A 23,920-nucleotide genomic window follows, 5' to 3' on the forward strand; every position below is an offset into this window, starting at 1 on the left:
ATTTCATTTTCCTATTGTTGCCTTCTCATGTTTCTTTCAAATGTATTTGCTTTCATAATTCATTTTCAGTATTATGTTTTTTTTTTAGCTCACCTGTCATTTTGTCCGTCGTCCATCCGTCCGTCCGTTCACAATTTCTTGAGAACACAATAGAGACAACATTTTACAATCAATTTTAATCAAACTTGCACACAACCTGTATTGGCATAATTTCTGGGTTCCTTTTGAAAACTATCCGGATCCCATCCAGAGATATGGCCCCTTAAAGGGCCAAAATTTTCTGTTTTGGCTTTTGCTATAGAGCCTTCATTTATGGTTTGATTTCATACAAACTTGCAAAATATCTTTTAACAACAATAAATGTTGGATTCCTTGATGATCCAATCAAAGGTTCCGAGTTATGGCACCTGATTGACCGCTGAAAGAGCCAGAAGTTGTTAATTATGTCTTCCCCCATACCCACCCCTACCCCCCACCCCTATTGGGGGAGACATATTGTTTTTTCGCCCTGTCTGTCTGTACTTCACACTTCATTTCCGGGCAATAACTAGAGAGCCATTTGACCTAGAACCTTCAAACTTCATAGGGTGGTAGGGTTTATGGAGTAGATGGCTGCTATTGTTTTTGGGGTCAATCCATCAAAGGTCAAGGTCACAGGGGCCTGAACATTGAAAACCATTTCCGATCAGTAACTTGAGAACCACTTTACCCAGAATCTTGAAACTTTATAGGGTGATTGGTCATGCAGAGTAGATGACTCCTGTTGTTTTTTGGGTCACTTTGTTAAAGGTCAAGGTCATAGGGGCCAGAACATGGAAAACCATTTCCAATCAATAACATGAGAACCACTTGACCCAGAATGTTGAAACTTCATAGGGTGATTGGACATGCAGAGTAGATGACCCCTTATGATTTTGGGGTCACTCTATTAAAGGTTACGGTCACAGCATGGAAATCTATTTTCGGTCAATAATTTGAGAACTATTTGACCTAGAACCTTCAAACTTCTTAGGGTGATAGGACTTACAGAATAGATGACCCCTAACGTTTTTGGGGTCTCTCCATCAAAGGTCAAGCTCACAGGTGGCTGAACATAGAAAGCTCTTTCCAGTCAATAAGATGAGAACCACTTGACCCAGAATGTTGAAACTTAATAGGATGATTGGACATGCAGAGTAGATGACCCCTATTGATTTTGGGGTTACTCTGTTAAAGGTCAAGGTCACAGGGACTTGAACATGGAAAGTCATTTCTGATCAATAACTTGAGAACCACTTGACCCAGGATGTTGAAACTTCATAGGATGATTGGACATGCACAGTAGATGACCCCTATTGATTTTGGGGTCACTTTGATAAGGGTCAAGGTCACAGCAGACAGAACATGGAAATCCATAGCCGGTCAATACTCTCTTTTCGCTAAGTTGTGTTCTATGCTTCCAAACAATCTTCTGATGGTTTTATTGAAGTTTGTCTGTAAATTCACTCATTTTCATATCATTGTTTCATTTTTAATGTCTTAAAAGTTTGTTATACCCCCATAAATGAAAGTCGATATATGAAGGTTGGTCATGACTAACAGATAAGCCCTATTGATTTTGAGGTCAGTAGGTCAGAGGTCAAGGTCACAGTGACTCGGAACAGTTTGACTTGACATTGGCTTACTTCTGTGACAAGGCCATATTGTGGGAGTAGAATTTGTCACTCTTGAGACAGTTAAAGTTTGAATATGTTTGTTTCTGTAATTCTTTTTCCTGAAGATTAGAGTCCCTCACTTTCAGATTGAAATTTTTCAAGTTCCTCTGTATACATTTACAAGTATGTAATTAATTTTTACAGTCTTTCATTTTCATCTTAGAGTCTTTCATTTTCTTGCTTTTTTGCTTGCGTCTGTAATTCTTCTTTTGATTTGAGTCTCTCAAAGTCCTCTGAATATGTTTGGGTCTGTAATTCATTACCAATTGGAATCTTTCAAGTTCCTTTGAATGTGTTTATAACTGTAATTCATATTTAGATTGGAGTCTTTCCTTTTCTGAATGGAGTTTTACAAGTTCCTCAAAATATGTTTGCATCTGTAATTCATTTTCTGATTGAAGTCTTTCATTTTCTGACTGGAGTCTTTCAAGTTCCTCCCAATATTGTTGCACCTGTAATTCATTTTCTGACTGGAGTCTTTCAAGTTCCTCAACATATGATTGCATCTGTAATTTATTTTCTGATTGAAGTCTTTCATTTTCTGACTGGAGTCTTTCAAGTTCCTCCCAATATTGTTGCACCTGTAATTCATTTTCTGACTGAAGTCTTTCAAGTTCCTCAGAATATTGTTGCATCTGTAATTCATTTTCTGACTGGAGTCTTTCAAGTTCCTCAACATATGATTGCATCTGTAATTTATTTTCTGATTGAAGTCTTTCATTTTCTGACTGGAGTCTTTCAAGTTCCTCCCAATATTGTTGCACCTGTAATTCATTTTCTGACTGAAGTCTTTCAAGTTCCTCAGAATATTGTTGCATCTGTAATTCATTTTCTGACTGGAGTCTTTCAAGTTCCTCAGAATATGGTTGCATCTGGAATTCATTTTCTGATTGAAGTCTTTCATTTTCTGACAGGAGTCTTTCAAGTTCCTCAGAATATTGTTGCATCTGTAATTCGTTTTTCAAGTTCCTCAGAATAGTGTTGCATCTGTATTTAATTTTCTAATTGAATTCTTTCATTTTCTGACTGGAGTCTTTCAAGTTCCTCAGAATATTGTTGCATCTGTAATTCATTTTCTGATTGAAGTCTTTCAAGTTCCTCAGAATATGTTTGCGTCTGTAATTCATTTTCTGATTGAAGTCTTTCATTTTCTGACAGGAGTCTTTCAAGTTCCTCAGAATATTGTTGCATCTGTAATTCGTTTTTCAAGTTCCTCAGAATAGTGTTGCATTTGTATTTAATTTTCTAATTGAATTCTTTCATTTTCTGACTGGAGTCTTTCAAGTTCCTCAGAATATTGTTGCATCTGTAATTCATTTTCTGATTGAAGTCTTTCAAGTTCCTCAGAATATGTTTGCATCTGTAATTCATTTTCTGATTGAAGTCTTTCATTTTCTGACTGGAGTCTTTCAAGTTCCTCAGAATATGGTTGCATCTGTATTTCATTTTCTGATTGAAGTCTTTCATTTTCTGACTGGAGTCTTTCAAGCTCCTCAGAATATGGTTGCATCTGTATTTCATTTTCTGATTGAAGTCTTTCATTTTCTGACTGGAGTCTTTCAAGTTCCTCAGAATATGGTTGCATCTGTATTTCATTTTCTGATTGAAGTCTTTCATTTTCTGACTGGAGTCTTTCAAGCTCCTCAGAATATGGTTGCATCTGTATTTCATTTTCTGATTGAAGTCTTTCATTTTCTGACTGGAGTCTTTCAAGTTCCTCAGAATATGGTTGCATCTGTATTTCATTTTCTGATTGAAGTCTTTCATTTTCTGACTGGAGTCTTTCAAGCTCCTCAGAATATGGTTGCATCTGTATTTCATTTTCTGATTGAAGTCTTTCATTTTCTGACTGGAGTCTTTCAAGCTCCTCAGAATATTGTTGCATCTGTAATTCATTTTCTGACTGGAGTCTTTCAAGTTCCTCAGAATATGGCTGCATCTGTAATTCATTTTCTGATTGAAGTCTTTCATTCTCTGACTGTAGTCTTTCAAGTTCCTCAGAACATGTTTGCATCTGTAATTCATTTTCTGATTGAAGTCTTTCATTTTCTGTTTGAAGTCTTTCAAGATTGTCTAAAAAATCATTTTCAGATTTAAGTCTTTCAAGTTCCTCTGAATATCTGTGCATCTGTGATTTATTGTCCCATTCTAGTCTTTCATTTTCCAATTTTAGTCTTTCAAGTTCTGCTGAATATGTTTTAAGCTCAGATTGCAGTCTTTTAAGTTTTTTATGATATCTCAGCTTTTGTAAGTAATTTTTATTATGGAATTTTTCAAGTTCCTCTGAATGTTTTTGCTTTTGTGATTCTAGTTCTCTGGAATGTTTTTCCTTTTCTTCATTTGATTTTTCTAGAATTATATATCTCTTCTCTCTTTCTTCATATATCTGTTGCTGAATTTTCAGCGTTTCAAACTGTGTTCTCATCTCCCACCATTTCTCACCAGAAACAGGTTTTTCCTGTGATTGTACTCTCTGTAATTCTTCAAGGTGTGGGGACACGTTCAATTGTGCTAATTCTAATGCTTTTATGTGATCACCTATTGTCTTTAAAGTTTCTTGGAAAGTGGCATTATCACAGGTTGCTGTTGTGAAATGAGCAGTTTTGTTCCGAATGTCTTTTATCTTGGCAATGTGCTCGCTAATTGGCATACCTGACTCATCAGTTTGATCTAACTTAAAGATTTTGGAGTCTACTAAAGCATATTTAAATTTGCTTATATCCCATTCATAAATTTTCCACTCTTGATCTCGGAATGTGCTCCATAGTCGGTTTCTTTTGTCTCTTTTTCTTCCCCTTTCTCTGTTAGATAATCCTTCCAAATTGTTTTGGAAGTGTTTTTCTTCCTCTTCTTCAAACAGTTGGACACTATTGGAATCTTTTTTCCATGGAGTTTCAGGGAACTTCCTGTTCCATAGGCCTTCAAACAGCTCCATAAGGGCTTGTTGTGCAACATTTTTCTCGCTCTTTACAATTCTGTGGAAGTTGAATTCATCATCTTCCATAGTTAAACCTGAAAAGGAAAAACTACAAAATGGAAATTTGAATAAACTAATATTAATGTATTTTAATATGAAATTGACTTATGATTTACTGTATAGAGGGTTAATTCTGCAGGTTTTTATTTCTGGTTATTCTGTGGGTCGAGGCTGTCATGCAGAAATAAATTCCGCACATATAATTTATTGTATAGCGGGTTAATTCTGTGGGTTTTTATTTCAACCACAATTGATACAGTATGAATAACTTGACAGGAAACGAAAAACTTGTAGATAAGTATTAAGGTAGTTCTGCACGTTTGGTAAACCGGAAGTGATGGCGTAATGTACGTCATTTATCTGGAAAACATAGAAAAAGTCTGGATTCAGCATACGGAAATGAAAATCACTTCAAGAATTAATGGTAATATGTAAGTTAATTTATTAAAATGGCACTGTTACTATCTTTCAAAAGTTAAATTTTAACTAAATTATTATATGAAAACAGGTGACACATTAAAAAATTCAAAATTATGTCTTAAATATAGCTTGAAATGGGCAGTTCACGTTAATCATGGCCAAATATCTCAAAAGTAAGCACACGGACCTTTACATTTTATTTCACCATATTATATGCCATATGTTTATTTACCACTCAGAGAAGTTTCATTAAGGGGACGCATATTGCTACATTCACAGTTCATACAGAAATTTTACAAAAGTTGTGATTTTCCCATAGACTCCCATTATGAAAAATTGCGTGAGGTCCAAACATTTCAGATCAGTCTAGCAAAAAATCAAGGACACGACCCCATCTTTTTTATTTGCTGCATTTTCTTAAGATATTCAGAAATTTTGAAAAAATCGATCAGACTTTATAATCAACTTCTACATTGTAGAAAAAATTTCGAACCAAAAATGCAGAACTACCTTAAGCGAAATATCAAAGTTTATTTCTGCTTCAAAAAATTCTGCTGATAACGTATAGCGGGTTAAATCTGCGGGCAAAAATTTTGCAGTTTTGTCGTAAAATTGGTCTAGTTTATTTCTGCGTTTTTTATTTCTGCGACCTTCCAGAAAAGCAGGAATTAATTTTTGTGGTTTGCATAAAGCGAAAGTAAATTCTGCACATGGGAAATAGTTACCGCATTTACTATATACATCATAATAAAATATGAACATAAATTATAAGCTTCACAGTATGAAAAATGAAAGAAATATGTTAACTTGCTGTAGGTAATACATTTGTCTCATGAACAGAAATGTTTTTTGACATGTTCTGCATAAAAAACTATAGAAAAACAGATATCAAATATACATTCATGAACGTACAGCATTTCGCTCAGTGTGAAGTCGTATTTGATTTGTTCACCAAAGTTCATTCTGGGTGTTGGTGAAGGAAAAAGCACATGAGAATATAATATTATGTGAATAGTTCCAGGGATCACTTTTGGCAGATACTGTTATGAGATTAATTCCCATTTGTCTTGAATCAATGAGATTTTTGACAAAATGAATGGGATTTTTTCTTTTTATAATGGGATTTTACATCGGCAGACAGCTTTTATTACACTGAAAAACAAACATCTGTTTATTTGTAAGAACAATTATCTTGTAAATAAACAAAACATATCCTTTCAGAGAAACCTTTTATAACTCTAAAATTCAGTGCCAGGAATTGCTGAATAGGTTGATGAAAGTTGTAAGTCTTGGGTCCACATGCCTTATTTATCCCCCTGCCAAAGGCGAAGGGGATATTAGAAATGCTCTCCGTCCGTGTGTGCGTGCGTGTGTGTGTCCGCAACGATCTTTGTCCGGAGCATAACTCCAAAAGTACTGGAGGGATTTTCTTCAAACTTCATACACTGATAGAACACATTGGGAGGAAGTGCAGTGTGCAAGAACAATAACTCTTCCTTGCCTATTTTTTGAGTTATTCCCCTTTATCTTATTTTCTTAAAAAAATTTGTCCGGAGCATAACTCCAAAAGTACTGAAGGGATTTTCTTCAAACTTCATACACTGATAGAACACATTGGGAGGAAGTGCAATGTGCAAGAACAATAACTCTACCTTGCCTATTTTTTGAGTTATTCCCCTTTATCATATTTTCTTAAAAAAATTTGTCCGGAGCTTATCTTTTTCATGCATGGAGGGATTTTGATATATCTTGGCACAAATGTTCACCATCACGAGGCGGAGTGTCATGCGTAAGAACCAGGTCCCTAGATTTAAGGTCATGGTCACACTTAGAGGTCAAAGGATACAAGAATGAAAACCTTGTCCGGAGCATTTCTTCTTCATGCATGGAGGGATTTTGATATAACTTGGCACAAATGTTCACCACCATGAGACAGAATGTCATGCGCAAGATCCAGGTCCCTAGGTCTAAGGTCAAGGTCACACTTAGAGGCCAAAGGTCAGATACAAGAATGACTTTGTCTGAAGCATTTCTTCTTCATGCATGGAGGGATTTTGATGTAACTTGGCACAATTATACACCATCATGAGACGAAGTGTCATGCGCAGTTCCCTTCTTTAGAATTACTTCCCTTTGTTGTTACTTTAAATAGCTTTTATTGTAACTTTTTCATTACTAGTCGTAGGGGAAAATCAAGACCACTTTTCTGTAGTACAACATGCATGCTACATCCAATTTTGAGGTGTATTTTGACCAATCTCTACCTGGTAAAGATTTCTGTGTGGACTTTCAATTTTTTTTTTTTTTATTTTTTTTTAAGATTAACTTTCCTTAGTTGTTACTATAAATAACTTATATTGTAACATGTTTATAATTGACCATAGGGAAAAAACAAGACCACTTTTCTGTGGTACAACATGGATGTTACTTTCCAATTTTAGTTGTATTTTAAGATATCTCTACCTGGTAAGGAGTTTTTTTTGTGGGCTTATAAAAAACAAAAGACTTACAATGATTACTAAACAACCACAAAATTAAAATTTCATTTGCAAATACAGCTGCTAGAGTAAAGAAATTTGCAGTGACGGGCGTATATTGTGACATTCTGGCACTCTTGTTCCCTGTTAGCTTTCCATTCCTTCTTTTTACAGTAGCCATATAGAAAAACTGTTCATGAAAATTAATAAAATTTAGCAGTAAACTACCTCACCACTGACTTATTCTTTCTTCCACATCTTTAAAACCCCTGATGTGGACCACAACTAAACGGTTCTTCAAAGCTTTCCCCAAAATTAATACTTTCAGACACTAACTTGCCAGGAACTTTAGCCTTCAATTATAATATGCCCGGCGGGGGGATTGGCCATGTCTAACATGGCTCTTGTTTCCCTAATGATTTTACTTCAAAGCTGCTTTATCAAAGTTGAAGTTCAGTTATGTTTTAATCTTTCTGGACTTGATACACTTCCATTAGGTCAAAACAATGTTAAAATCAAACTTATTTATGACCCTACCCTCAACCATTTCGTATTGAAATTCGGGCGTTCAGCGTTTTTTATGAAGGGACTTCAGCGGAGGTTTCTCCACCATCTTGTTATTCTCATCGCTATTCGTCCGCGCGAATGGAGGCAGAAAGTTTGTCCTTCCAAATGCTTAAATTTCTGTTTCAATGGTATTTTGAAACATCGCGAAAACAGATTATTTTTGTCTGGTAGTCATAATCATCGGACGCTCTATGGAGATAAAAGCAAAATTCAAGCGGCTAAATGAACGTCACACGAAAATTGAGTAACGGCAAGACCACATTTCAGCGAAAAGTTGCAATTTTGGCAAAAGATCTACAACCACGCAGATGCGATTTTTAAGCGCGTTTGAGCAAAATTTATGCGATTTTCGCCAAAATAATGCGAGAATATCGCGGAATCGCGGCCAAAAGTGATCCCTGTAGTTCTCTCCCAATATTTGTTTTGTCTTCAAATTTTATAATTCAACTTTAGATCGTAGTAAATGTACAAATAATATTGCGCTAATACATTATGAATTAGCCACTGGCACCAGACCAGAAAGAAAATGCCCCTGTACATTTTATATCCTACCCCTAGGTATTCTATAAAAACCATGGTCATGAACGGGAAAATATACTATTCCATTTCAATCGTATATTGCTCACTTAAAACGCGCAGATCGTTGAATGCGTACCTAGTATATTGTACAAGCGATAATTTATCTTCCATCGTGCACCAGTCACATTGTCTCAATATTCCATATTGCAGAGATGCTCAACATATTCTATGCTTTATGTTACAGAAAAAACTTGCGTGAACTCCACTAATGAACATCCGGTCTAGAGGTCACAGCAGTGTGAACATGTTAGGCGAAATGTAAACAAACAAAAACAGAATGCAAAATATTCACAGTTATACAATAAAACTCGAAATGATGAATGAAATTCATCTTGTATGTGGTTTTGAATTTGAAATCATACATTGGTAAACATCTGTTCTGTTTATTTAATTCATTGAACATTTATCCTGCATATACACATTTTAGCATACACGTGTAGTAAAATGACGATTGACATACATTTTCACATCAGCCAATCAGAATGGTTTTGTAATCTAGACCGGAACTTCACCAGGGAAGTTCAAGCAAGTCTTTTGTGTAACGTTGAAAAACTGTAAACTACACGTTGTTTTTCTAAGACAAGAAGTATTGAAGAAATGTGACCGGTACACAATGGAAGATAAATTATCGCGTGTTTAATATCCATAGTACACATTTACCGAACTGCGTGTTTTAGTTATGAAATGCGCGACTGAAATGGGTTAGTATATTTTCCCGTTCACGACCATGGTTCTTATAGAATACCTAGGGGTAGTGTATAACATGTACAGAGGCATTTTCTTTCTGGTCTGGTGCCAGTGGAATTAGCCTGAGTTGTACTCATCGGGTACCAGTACCTGACTATGAATGAAATGTGCCAGTAGTAATGTAAAAAAGCAGTGACATCACCAATAGCGAAAAACAAATCGAGAATGTTGGTCAGTGGGTGACTTTCTTCAGGAACTGCAAAGTGCTCATGACCTGACATATTATGTATTTCACAAGACAAACACTAGAATAAATTTCCTATTTAGAAATATTTTTCTTTTCGCCATAAAGACTGAAGTACCTAAATTATGCTGATTTTTAATAGTGGCTGCTTGTGACTTTTTGGAGGGACTAAGGCGTAAAAAAAAAAAATTGTTTGTTTCTGGTATCCCGACCTACCCTAAATTTTTGGCCCGACCCTAAATGTTTTTAAGGCCTTGGAGAATAATTTTTTCAACTTTTTGACAAAAAGTTGCAAAACTGCACTTTTTATGCTTAAACATGGTTAGTGATGTTAGAAATCAACTTACTGATGCTCTAAAGGCATAACTCCCCAATTTGTATTCATTTCTTGACACAAAAAAAAAATCCGAAAAGTCTCCCTTCATAAAAAAATATTTCCCCCCCAAAAATTTTTCCAACCTACCTACGAGCATGTTACTGGAAACAGAGAATTGTTTTTTTAGGCCTATATATAATGTAAATTGACTAGAAGATCGCTAAAATAAATCAAAGCACTGAGAGGACTGACGTAGGCAGTGTTTGACATCTTATGGTAATGGGATGAACAGTTAGCTTCAGTTTTGTGATCTAGTTAAACAGCTTTTGATTAATAAGCATTTTCAACCTTTTTTTACCAAATAAAGGGGTAAAACTCTTCGTCAAAAGGTATAAAATAATATATGAGCAAAGCTCATATGCATATTGAAAATTTATAGGGATCATCTGCTGGTCATGACAAAGCTCCCGGTCTCATAATCCTAAGCCCATTAGCGTTCTCCAGTTACCATCTGGGAACCTATTGGTCTACAGACCAACAAACATCCATCATCAAACAATAATATTTACAATATACCCCTCATCCTTCGAAGGAAGGCAGTTAATTGTCAAATCATAAAATGCCTGTGTCTCCCCCAATGCATAGTCATAATAGGCAAGAAGTCAATAGAAAATAGGAGCAACAGACAAAGAGACACTAATGGTTGGCTGCAATAGGGATTATCTACTTGGCATGTCCAATCACCCTATGAAGTTTAAAAATTCTGCGTCAAGTGGTTCTCAATTAAACCGTTTTCCATGTTCAGGCCCCTGTGACCTTGATCTTTGATCGAGTGAGCCCAAAATCAACAGGAGCCTATGAAGTTTCAACATTCTGGGTCAAGTGATTCTCAAGTTATTGATCCAGAAAGAGTTTTTTTCCATCTTCAGGCCTCTGTGACCTTTCCCTTAAGTGGAGTGACCCCAGAAACATTAAGGTAATTCCTATCAACATGATTGAAAGTTCTGGGTCAAATGATTTTAAAGTTATTGGTTGGAAACTGTTTTCAAGTTCTGGTACCTGTGACCTTAACTTCTAATCAAGACTTTTAGTGATTCAAAAATCAATAGAGGTCATCTACTCTACATGTCTAATCATCCTATGAAGTTTCAACATTCTGGGTCAAGTGGTTCTCAAGTTTTTTATCAGGAACAGGTTTCCATGTTAAGACCCCTGTGCTCTTGACAGGTGATTTTTTTTTTCAAATGAGATCTCATCTTGGTAATTTTAAGCAGGCTGTGAATATATTATACATAAATTACATAGATAAAAGACACTTCAGAATAGTTCTTAAACTAAAAGCAACCATAAAAGAATATTTACAAGGTAATTGAATGTTTCATTAAATTTTAGAACAACCAAAACAACTACTACTGTCTCCAATATCAGCACACATCTTGATCTTCTGGTTGCATTCAGTAATTTTTCAGCTGTAGAAAGTCGAACGTTAATAGGGTCTGTTGCGTGTCTGGTTCGTAACTCTGCCATTCATCATTGAATTTTGAAATTACTTGGCATAAATGTTTTTCATAATGGGACGAAGTGCCATATACAAGACCAATATCACTAGCTCTAAGGTCAAGGTCACACATAAAGGTTACCCATAATCAGACAATGTGTCATGCACAAGACTCAGATCCCTAGCTCCAAGGTCACACTTAGAAGCCAAAGGTTAATAGGTTCTGTGTCGTGTCCAGTTCGTAACTCTGACATTCATTAAGGGAATTTGAAATTACTTAGCGTAAATATTCCCCATACCAAGAAAACATGTCATGGGCAACATCCAGACCCTAGCTCTAAGGTCAAGGTCACATTTAGAGGATAAAAGTTAACATGGTCTGTTTCTTGTCTGTTCTGTAACTCTTCCATCGATGAACAGATTTTAAAATCACTTGGCATTAACTTTACCTATACATGAAGGCCTGACATTGGGTCACCTTTCATTACTTGATTGGGAATGACCGTTGCATCATTTTTAGGAAATTTCAGTATAATACTATGGAGAACATTTAAATGACAAAGTGGTCAAATTTCAATATCATCATCAACGTTCGTACAATCCCCGTTTTACAAACCCCTTTCAGGGCTTCACTTCTTGTGAGTTTGCTTGCCAAATATAACTTTAAATTATGTCAATTATTCAGTCAGAGCTAAGCTTTATTTAGATACCAGCCATTGATAACAATTTGCAGAAATAAAAAAGTTACAGGTAAAAAACCTCATTTTCTGTTTAAGTTTATCATTAGTACCAGTGGCCTATTTATTAACGGTTAATGCGAATGCATTAATGTTATACACTGATAGCAACATGAGAACTACATGCAGATACAGACTTGACATAGTATGCTCAGTGATTTTGTTTTGCTCTTTTGGGAAAAGGTCCGGTACCGGATAAATTGGGAAAAATAGCAGGGTTTTTACTCAGATTGGGAATTTTTATAGTTAATTTTTTAAACAACATCATTTAGAATGCTTCTTCTTTTAATTCCATGTAAATATCATCAAACAAACTGTTTGAATGGTTAAATCATGGTGAAAGTCAATGTAAGTTTTCCTTCTGCAATCATCAAAATGCAAACTTAATTTGGTCATTTGGGCAATTTTTGGATGATAATTGGGAAAAAAGATTGCATTTTTCAACTGGGAAAAGGTCCTTTTAGGGGTACTTTATAAAGAAGGAAAAAAATCGCTGATGCTTATCAGTGAACACTACTATGGGAAATATAAAGCAGTAGTTTTGGACTGGGAATTCATGGCATGGGTATCATGCCATGTGTCTACAGCGTGATATTCCAGTGAGGCATTATGCTCACTGCTACAAGAAGACACCGTCGTTTATATGACAGAAAAATTGTTGAAAACGACGTTAAACCCTAACACACACACACACACACACACACACACACACACACACACATACACTCACACACATTAGATTAATGTAATATGCCTTGTAATCATGACAACATGCATGTTTTAGTGGTGTTATATTTTCTGGTCCTTTTGGATCATGGAGTCCATTCAACAGAGTTCTGCTTAAGCTGGTGCTAGGACCGTAAGCGGTTTTGCACATTTCATTACTTCTCATGAACAGACTCAATTAAACTGAGTCTGCTATTACTCTTCTTGGTTGCATTTTATGCTTCCAAAGGATCTTTTTACAAATTTTATTATTAAAACTGCAAATATTGAAAATCGAAAATTTTCAAACTTAGTTTGAATTGTCTCAAATGATTTCATTGCAATCTCCCAAATCCTGCTATTGTATAATTATCCAACAAGAAATCGTACACCAGTATGTGAATAATTCGGGAAGAAAAATTTGCCAATCTACCGGCTATTAAAAGGCGAACTTGTTAAAAATAATGTTTCTTCCAAATTAGTTATACACTTTAATGATATGTCAATCACAAACACCAGCTAGAATGTAACATTAAATAAAACTGAAGTGCATAAATTATGTTCGTATTAAGTACTGCTGCAATTATTTTCCTAAGTTGTGCAAAGAAAAGTTATTTCCGTAAATATTATGAATTTAGGATCATATCAGTGTTTTTATGAGAAATAAATAACTTCTCTTCTGTTGATTTCATGCAATATATCTTTCCATAATCCCATTTCTATGCTACAAACTTTGACGGGTACACGGATGCAATAAAATTATCATTTAGTATCGTATTGAATGCATTCCATGATAGATGTTTTCTGATCATGTCATGTAGCCGAAACAAGCTCTTTTGTTTTGTTATAATAATAAAATTTCAATTAACTCTTCTAGTAGGAACTGAGTTTTAATTTAAAATGTTTACAAAATACACAATTTGGTTTTAATACCGATTACTACTGTTTGCAGATCAAATTGCCCCTTCAACGTTTTTCAAATCGATAGAGTTTCATGTTTAAGTCACAAGAACTGTGAAGCTGAAGCTATTTTTGGAGTAACCCTGACAGGTTAACTCGGCCTCATCTGCAATAAATTATTCATTCACCTTGTCCTGAAACTTTTTTCTTTATCTTGACGTCACACAAAGCGCGCACTCTGACTCTATCTTTGAGTAACACCGTACTTGCATACATTGTAAAGTGCAGTAAGGTGATAATGGATATGTTTTAAAATTAGAATATAGAGTATTTCAACTACGTTCAAATTAAAACAGCGTTTTTTCTTTGTTATGACCATTATTATCGACGAAATTTCCAACCACCTAAGGTATACAAGGTTTTATAGAAAGGTATCATTGAACCTTATAGCTACTTAACACGTGTAGATCTAATTGTCATATCCATAAAAACTGATTTATTTGATATTCAAACTTTTGCAGAGTCTTCCATAGCTTAACTATCGCGAATCTATAACTCCATTATAGATCTAGTTTTTATTTCGGTGGGGTTTACGTGTATACATGTGAATTTATCTACTATTTATTTGAAGTCGTTAAAACACTATTTCAGTTATTAAATACTGGCAGTTGATAAGCCTCGTCTTTGTTCATGGAAAGAACCAGTTATAGACTCACATAAGTCAAAATAATTCGATGTTTAGTTTGTTTTATATTTCTGACAGTCACTCCAAAAGGACCAAAATAATTGAGGATAAATAACAGCACACCGGCATGTAAAGTTATTGGTTTTATCGCTTGCACTTTATGTGTAACGGTAATTGTAAGGGGAATTATGATAACTTTTACATAAATTAATGAGGAATTGAATCCCCCTTTTGATTAGTCTAAATAATGAGACCTCGGGAAGACCGATTTTACATTTTGATATTTTACGTTGTCTACCTAAAGGGAATAACGATAAAAAAATAAACAACATTAAACTCTTGAGTACAATTATTTGGACTACCTTTTGATACATGACATTGTAAGTTTTATTTGAATATATCTCATATTCGCAACAGAATCAGCATTTAAACCCAAATCTAGTGATGACAATTTCTTTCGAGTGGAGAAAATAACTCATAACTGTTTCCTAGGATCGCATCAAATTAGTTAGACTAAGACCCGAAGTTTTTCAACTAAAGAGGCATGATCGGTTCTGAGATTCGAACTTTAAATATGCCCTTCAATCAATGATGAGCGAATCCAACAACTCGAGTCAGGCACGTTTTGTAATTACAGTGAAAACTTCTCACGAGATACATTATTTAAAAGAAAATTCTGCAGCAAAAGGTACTGAAATTTAGGCAGAAAAAGGCCTGTAATGTATAAGAGGGTGTCCTTTTTTCACATCCACGCTACCTAAATGTAGTGTGCATTGTGGCAGGATTAATTTTAATTCTAAATGAAGATTAGATCTGGTACATCTGTTACAATCCGGTTAAACACCCATTCCAACAGTATTTATGAGTATTTAAATCATCATTTCTTGGTGATGCAGCCAATGGAAACAAGTTCATTCAGTATTTTTTACTCGTATCGGAAAGGCGGAGTTACCTGTATAGACGAGATCCAAAAATAGCTTCAGCATTGCTGCTTTTGTGACGTAAAGGTACAAGTCTATCGATTTAAGAAAAGGCGAAAGGGCAATTTGATCTGCAAACAGTAGTATAGATCTACACAGATGGTACTATTTTTATACGCCCGTTTGAAAAATGGGACGTATTATGAGAACGCCCCTGGCAGGCGGGCGGGGTCCACAGACTTTGAGCATGTCTTCTTCATGCATGGAGAGATTTTGATGAAACTTGGCATAGTTGTTCACCATTATGAGACGGAGTGTCTTGCGCAAGAACCAGGTCCCTAGGTCTAAGGTCAAGGTCACACTTAGAGGTCAAAGGTCAAATTCAAGAATGACTTTGTCTGGAGCATATCTTCTTCATGCATGGAAGGATTTTGATGAAACTTGGCACAATTGTTTACCATCATGAGACGGAGTGTCATGCGCAAAAACCAGGTCCCTAGGTCTAAGGTCAAGGTCATACTTATAGGTCAAAGGATACAAGAATGAAAACTTTGTCCAGAGCATATCTTCTTCATGCATGGAGGGATTTTGATATAACTTGGCACAAAGATTTACCACCACGAGACGGAGTGTCGTGCACAAGAACCAGGTCCCTAGCTCTAAGGTCAAGGTCACACTTAGATGCCAAAGGTCAGATACAAGAATGACTTTGTCCAAAGCATTTCTTCTTCATGCATGGAGGGATTTTGATGTAACTTGGCACAATTGTACACCATCACGAGACGAAGTGTCATGTGCAGGTCCCTGCCTTAGAATTACTTCCCTTTGTTGTTACTATAAATAGCTTAGATTGTATAGTCGTAGGGAAAAATCGAGACCACTTTTCTGTAGTACAACATGCATGTTACATTCAATTTTGAGGTGTATTTTGACCAATCTCCTGGTTGTTTTTATGCCCCCGAAGGGAGGCATATAGTTTTTTAACCGTCTGTCTGTCTGTCGGTCTGTCAGTCTGTTGGTCTGTCGGTCTGTCAGTCTGTCGGTCTGTCGGTCTGTCCGCAATTTTCGTGTCCGGTCCATATCTTTGTCATCGATGGATGGATTTTCAAATAACTTGGCATGAATGTGTACCACAGTAAGACGACGTGCAGTGCGCAAGACCCAGGTCTGTAGCTCAAAGGTCAAGGTCACACTTAGACATTAAAGGATAGTGCATTGATGAGCTTGTCCGGTCCATATCTTTGTAATCGATGGATGGATTTTCAAATAACTTGGCATGAATGTGTACCACAGTAAGACGACATGCAGTGGGCAAGACCCAGGTCCGTAGCTCAAAGGTCAAGGTCACACTTAGACGTTAAAGGATAGTGCATTGATGGGCTTGTCCGGTCCATATCTTTGTCATCGATGGATGGATTTTCAAATAACTTGGCATGAATGTGTACCACAGTAAGACGACGTGCAGTGCGCAAGACCCAGGTCCGTAGCTCAAAGGTCAAGGTCACACTTAGACGTTAAAGGATAGTGCATTGATGGGCATGTCCGGTCCTTATCTTTGTCATCGATGGATGGATTTTCAAATAACTTGGCATGAATGTGTACCACAGTAAGACGACGTGCAGTGTGCAAGACCCAGGTCCGTAGCTCAAAGGTCAAGGTCACACTTAGACGTTAAAGATCATTTTTCATGATAGTGCATTGATGGGCATGTTCGGTCCATATCTTTGTCATTTATGCATGGATTTTAAAATAACTATGCATGAATGTGTGACACAGTAAGACGATGTGTCGCGCGCAAGACCCAGCTCCGTAGGTCAAAGGTCCTAAACTCTAACATCGGCCATAACTATTCATTCAAAGTGCCATCGGGGGCATGTGTCATCCTACGGAGACAGCTCTTGTTTTTTTTAAAGTTTTACTTCCCTTAGTTGTTACTATAAATAACTTATATTGTAACTTTTTTGTAATTGACCGTAGGGAAAAGCCAAGACCATTTTTCTGTGGTACAACATAGATGTTACTTTCAAATTTAGGTGCATTTTAAGGTATCTCTACCTGGTAAGGAGTTTTTATGTGGATTTGGAAAAACAAAATAATTACAATAATTACTAAACAACCACAAAATTAAAATTCCATTTGCAAATACAGGTGCTAGAGTAAAGAAATTTGCTTTGACTTGCATATATTGTGACATTCTGGCACTCTTGTTGTAGATTATTATGTCTCCCACCACACAGTGGTGTGGGAGACATATTGATTTACTCAAGTCTGTGTGTCTTATGTATCTGTCACAAAGCTTGTCTACATTAAGTCGAACATTTCTCATCTGATTTTCACCAAACTTAAACAAACATTGTTTGACCATAAGACCTCTGCCAAGTTCGATAACTAGTCAAATTGGTCCAGGCATATTGGAGCTATGGCCCTTAAATCAACAAAAATCGGGCTTTTTATTCTTGTCCGCACTCTAAGTGGAACATTTCTCATCTGATCTTCACCAAACTTTAACAAAATGTGTTTGACCATGAGACCTCCCAAGTTTGATAACTAGCCAAATCGATCCAGGCATTTTGGAGTTATGGCCCTTGAATTACCGAAAAACCAATTGTTTTGGTCATGTGATCAAAGCAAGCATGCTCATTTTCATACGCCTGTTTTTGTTATAAAATATAGATTATAGACAAACAGTCATGTACTTATTATATTATATTTTAGCAATGCATTTTTTTATAAAGTTGAATCTCAGAAGCTTTCTGACAGTTAAACAGACTTGAATTATGTACAATTTATGGAGGACTGTTGTTTTTTTTTAAACATTTTATTATGGGGGCCTTTTTGGAAATTATTTTTATGTCAAAAAATGAATACAAATAAGGGGGTTATGCCTTTAGACACTTTAGTGCCGGGCCAAAAATTTAGGGTGGGTCGGGATACCGGAAACAAGGAATTTTTTTTTTACACCTAAGCATAATTGTTTGTAAATCTATGGTAAAACTAGGTCCATTTTAGAACAAAACCGCAGAATTTTCTGCCTGCAGAATTAACCCGCCAAATGGTATAAGTCTGTTTTTCTCAGTTTATGAATAGAGACATAATGAAGTTATATCAGTTTCACGGAAAAACATTCTAAAAAAATAAAAGAATTCAGTAACATAGCAATAATGTTTCTGAAACCTTGCCAATTTTAATGACTTTTGAAAGAATAGAAAAATAAAACGGAAGTTATTTTGTAGTCATGTTTTTAATACTGTGAATAAATTTTCAGAAACAAGTACATGTAATTTGTCTTCAAAAACTGATTATAGAAAACAGAGATTTAAGAAGATATTAAAATCTTACCAGTGTTTTATATCACAGTTTTATTTAATGATTATCATTTATTTTACTGTTGTAAATATTAGACATTTGCAAATTAATCCGATGCCGAATCCGAATCTGACTTCGGGTATACTGTAGGGACTTTCTCAAAACATTTAGTGGTTCAAATGATAAAAATAGTTGTTGACTAACATTTTAATGTTGAGCTGTTTTTTTTGTTTTTTTTATTAACTATATATTTTTGTGCTCCCCGAAGGGCAGGCATATAGTTGTCACTTTGTCCAAAATGGTAAAGAGCGTTGTAGGAGCTCACTGAAACTTGTCAGACTTTTTGGTGCGATCGTAGCAAGTAAGAAAAAATGCATATTTTATATATTTCACCTAGAGCAAACAATAAATTACCTATGCGAGCGTAGCGAGCGAGATAAAATGCATATTTATATTTTTCACACAGAACAAAAGATAAATAACACATGTGCGCGGAGAGAGAGAGAGAGAGAGAGAGAGAGAGAGAGAGAGAAAATGTATATTTTATATTTTTCACCCAGAACAAAAGTCAAATTATTTGTGCTCCGGCGATTTTAGGGTGGGGGATGGGTCAAAGAAGATCTCAGAAGTTTACTCTGTTGCTGTATGAGGAAACCCAGCTCCACGCCCTGGCAGTCACATTCTTTAGACTCACAAAAGGAACATTTCCATGGAAACATATTTAAATCAGCTTAGCAGTCTTGTAAAAGATGATTCTCAAAAAATCAGTTATGGTTATAGATTATAAGGGAACCATTTTTTCCCCTCAATGACATATTTAACATAGCCAATGATCTGACGGCCATCCAATAAAAATGTATGCACAACAGCCATATATAATAAGGAAATCTGAAAGATTCGAATATTCTATACAAGTAACTTGTGGTCAGGACTTAATGAAATTTGATTGAAGGTAACATTGCTTTTAAGTAGACTAAGTGTTGAAAAGGGAGTAAATAAGGAGAATGATTCCTTATTTCGTTTGCCACCTCAGCTCTGCATAGATGACCCAATATTTCATGTATTGAAAGAGCACCTATAAAATGTACAAGAATTTCTTCTGTTATGTCTGGATAAATCTGACTCTTTGATTAAGGAAAAGATGCTCATAACAATAAGTAAGGGGGCTGATGACGGATGTATGATGGACATCTCATAATCACAGATACACCTCCAATGCGGCATGATAGGTGAACTTAATATGTCCAGGATTATCTGTGAAAGAAATAAGAGTGTAACTATAACACGTTTTCGTGTTTTGCAAAATTCTTCATTGAACCTATTTAGAAAATTAATTTTTATATATATAATGACATAAAGATCCGTAAGAGTTAAAAAAGAAACATTTTTATTTGCCCCACAGAACTACAAAGGTATCCGGATAATATGCATCCCTTATCTAAAACTTAACAATGACCTCACTTAATAACAAACGGAATGATGCCAGAAATAGGAAGAAAGATGTCTACTGTCCGCCCTTTTTGTTTTCACGGATAGTAGGTCATAGCGTCTGAGACATAGTGTTAACCAAATTTCATAATGACAAAACATTATGAGGCTTAGAAAAAATGTGTGCTTCTGGTTTCCCGACCTACACAAATTAATCTAACCTAAATGTGTTATGGCCCTTGAGAATATTTAACATTCTTTGAACATGGTCAGTGATGTTAGAATTCAACTTACTGATGCTCTAAAGGCACACTCTCCTGTTTGTTTTCATTTTATAAAACAAAAATAATTTCTGAAAGGTCCAGCTCAATTGAAAATTATCAAAATCTCCAAAATTACCGACCTGCATGTTACCACAAAAAGAAACAACAATTTTTTGTTAGCTCTAACTACTAAAAACGATAGATTCAAGTTAAAAACCTCAAATTAAATCGACCAACACTTTGCTCATATTTCTGATTGATTTAAATTATAGCACATAAATGTTTTGAGATTATCCCTGAAAAAACAATATGAATCTGGGATTTGGTATTGGATTAATTCGCAAATGTCTATTAGGATGTCTGGGTTACAAAGGGGATGTTCATAAATTTCATCTTAACAGTTAAAATACCTGCCGATAAATGCTAGACTAGCTCCTGTACTATGATATATCTTTTTAGGCCACCTGAGCCAACTCTGTCCGTCGTCCGTAGCGCACATTGTGCGTCGTCCGTTGGTTGTCCATCAACAATTCTTAAAAAAATCTTCTTGAAAACCATTAAGCAGAATTACACCAAACTTCAAAGGAATTATCCTTGGATGCTCCCCTTTTAAAATTGTTCAAAGAATTGAATTCCCAGCAGAACTCTGGTTGCCATGGCAAACGAAAGGAAACACTTAAAAAAATCTTCTTGTCCAAAACCACAGGGCCTAGGGCTTTGATATTTGGTATGTTGCATCATATAGTAGGTCTCTACTAAGATTGTTCAAATTATTTCCCTTGGGTCAAATATGGCCCTGTCCCGGGGGTCACATGGTTTATAATAGACTTATAAAGCTTTAAAACTCTTCTTGTCTAAAACCACAAGACCTAGGCCTTTAATATTTGGTATGTAGCATTGCCTTATGGTCCTCTACTAAGATAGTTCAAATTATGCCTCTAGGGTGAAAAGAGGCCCTGCCCCAGAGGTACTAAGTTTTACAGAGACTTAAATAGGAAAAACTTGGACCACATGATTGTATAATGTTTGATACATATTTCAGTACTCACCTTGAATAGTCTTAATCATGACCTACTGACCTACTTTTTAGCTTGACTATAAAAAGTTTTTTTACACTTTCTCTTTTTTCATGAATTATCCCCCCTTTTTACTTAGATTTTCAGGTTGAAGTTTTGATGCACTTTCACTCTATCTCTGTTATTTTACTGAATGGATTTGATTCAAACTTAAAATAGTTGTTCAACATCATCACCCACATCATATGACACAAGGTGCATAACTCTGTCACCATTCTTTCATGAATTATTCCCCCTTTATACTTAGAATTTCAGGTTAAAGTTTTGGTGCACTTGCACTCTACCTCTGTAATTACTGAATGGATTTGATTCAAACTTGAAATAGTTGTTCAGCATCATCACCCACATCATATGACACAAGATGCATAACTCTGGCACAATTTTTCATGAATTATTCTCCTTTTTACTTAGAATTTTCAGGTTAAAGTTTTATGCACTTTCACTCTATTTACTGAATGGATCTGATAAAAACTGAAACAATTGTTCAGCATCATAACCCTTATCATATGACATAAGGTGCATAACTCTGGGACCAATTTTTCATGAATTATTTCCCCTTTTTACTTAGAATTTTAGGTTAAAGTTTTGATGCACTTTCACTCTGTCTCTGTTATTACTGAATGAATTTGAGTCAGACTTAAAATAGTTGTTCAACATCATCACCCACACCATATGACGCAAGGTGCATAACTCTGGCACCAATTGTTCATTAATTATTCCCCCTTTTTACTTAGAATTTTAAGTTAAAGTTTTGATGCACTTTCACTCTGTCTCTGTTATTACTGAATGAATTTGATTCAAACTTAAAATAGTTGTTCAGCATCATCACCCACACCATATGACACAAGGGGCATAACTCTGGCACCAATATTTAATGAATTATGCCCCTTTTTGCTTAGGATATACTTATATAGTGTTTTGATACATTTTATCTTTACTTCTCTTATTACTTTAAGTTGATATTTTTGACATAGACTCAGGCTATTGTGCAATATCTTCATCCACAATTGGAGTCATTAAACACTCTAGTGACAGCTCTAGTTTCCTCAGATGTGCCCAGTTTCACTATCCAGCATCGAAATAGTCGAGCGTGCTGTCTCCTGCGACAGCTCTTGTTCATTTTTGAAGTTACAGTATAGAAATTTGGACCACCTGTATAATTTTTTATACAGATTTCAATACTCATCCTGAATAGTCTTAATCGTGACTAATTCTTACCTACTTTCTGGTTTTTGAAGATACAGCATAGAAATTTGGACCACATGTAGAACTTTTGATACAGATTTCAATACTCTTCTTAAATATTATTAACACTGACCTACTGAGCTACTTTCTTGTTGTTGAAGCTACAGCAAAGAGATATATAATACATTGTATGTATAAGTTGTATAATTTTTTAACAGATTTCAGTACTTACTTTGAAGAATCTTAACCATGACCATCTCATCTATTTTTATACCCCCACAAAACGAAGTTTGGGGATGGGGGTGGTATATAGGAGTGAGCTTGTCTGTTGATCTGTCGGTCCGTTGGTTTTATGGTTTCCGGATGATAACTCTTGAAAGGCTTGACCGATTCAAATAATTTTTGGTACACAGGTGTAACATCAGAAAATACAGGTTAGTTCAACTTTGGGGTCAGTAGGTCAAAGGTCAAGGTCACGGTGACCCTGAACAGTGAAACAGTTTCTGGCTGATAACTTGAGAAGGCTTGAACCTAGGATCATGTATTTTGCTACACAGATGTATCATCATAAAATGCAGGTCAAGTTCAACTTTGAGGTCAGTAGGTCAGAGGTCAAGGTCATAGTGACTCGGAACTGTTAAATGGTTTCCGGATGATAACTTGAGAACACTTCGGTCGAGGATCATTATTTTTATCCCCCGCCGATGAAATTGGGAGAGGGGTATTGAAATGGCATTGTCCATCCGTCAGTCCATCCGTCCATGTGGGCGTGCGTCTGTCCGCAGCCATTTCTCAGTAACTAGCAGCTAGAATTTCATGAAACTTGAAATAAACATGAACCAACATACTGTGATGATGCCTGTCAAGTTTTTTTGGAATGGTCAATTTCCTTAGAGTTATTCCCTTTGATTAAATAAAAAATGCCCAAAAATGTCCGTCTGCAGCCATTTCTCAGTAACTAGCTGGTAGAATTTCATGAAACTTGAAATCAACATGAACCAACATACTGCGATGATGCCCGTCAAGTTTTTTTTTCGATTGGTCAATTTCCTTCAGAGTTATTGCCCATGATTTAATGAAAAATGCCCAAAAATGTCCGTCCACAGCCATTTCTCAGTAACTAACAGCTAGAATTTCATGAAACTTGAAATAAACATAACCGATGATGCCCGTCAAGTTTGTTTTTGGATTGGTCAATTTCCCTCAGAGTTATTGCCCTTGATTTAATGAAAAATCCACGTCTGCAGCCATTTCTC

At 35.6% G+C, this 23,920-nt stretch overlaps 1 protein-coding gene across 1 annotated transcript; it reads right to left on the bottom strand.

Annotated features, from left to right (window-relative positions):
- Positions 1 to 510: 510 nt before the first annotated feature.
- On the bottom strand, positions 511 to 4,559 carry LOC128553961 (trichohyalin-like). The gene is made up of 2 exons (XM_053535161.1): positions 2,941 to 4,559; positions 511 to 2,695 (listed from the first exon to the last, which is right to left on the bottom strand). Exons 1-2 carry the CDS (start codon positions 4,342 to 4,344, stop codon positions 1,991 to 1,993), a joined length of 2,109 nt encoding a protein of 702 aa, XP_053391136.1. The 5' UTR covers positions 4,345 to 4,559; the 3' UTR covers positions 511 to 1,990.
- Positions 4,560 to 23,920: the final 19,361 nt, after the last annotated feature.

This window comes from Mercenaria mercenaria, unplaced genomic scaffold (assembly GCF_021730395.1).
Source record: "Mercenaria mercenaria strain notata unplaced genomic scaffold, MADL_Memer_1 contig_4546, whole genome shotgun sequence".
Taxonomy (NCBI): Eukaryota; Metazoa; Mollusca; class Bivalvia; order Venerida; family Veneridae; genus Mercenaria; species Mercenaria mercenaria.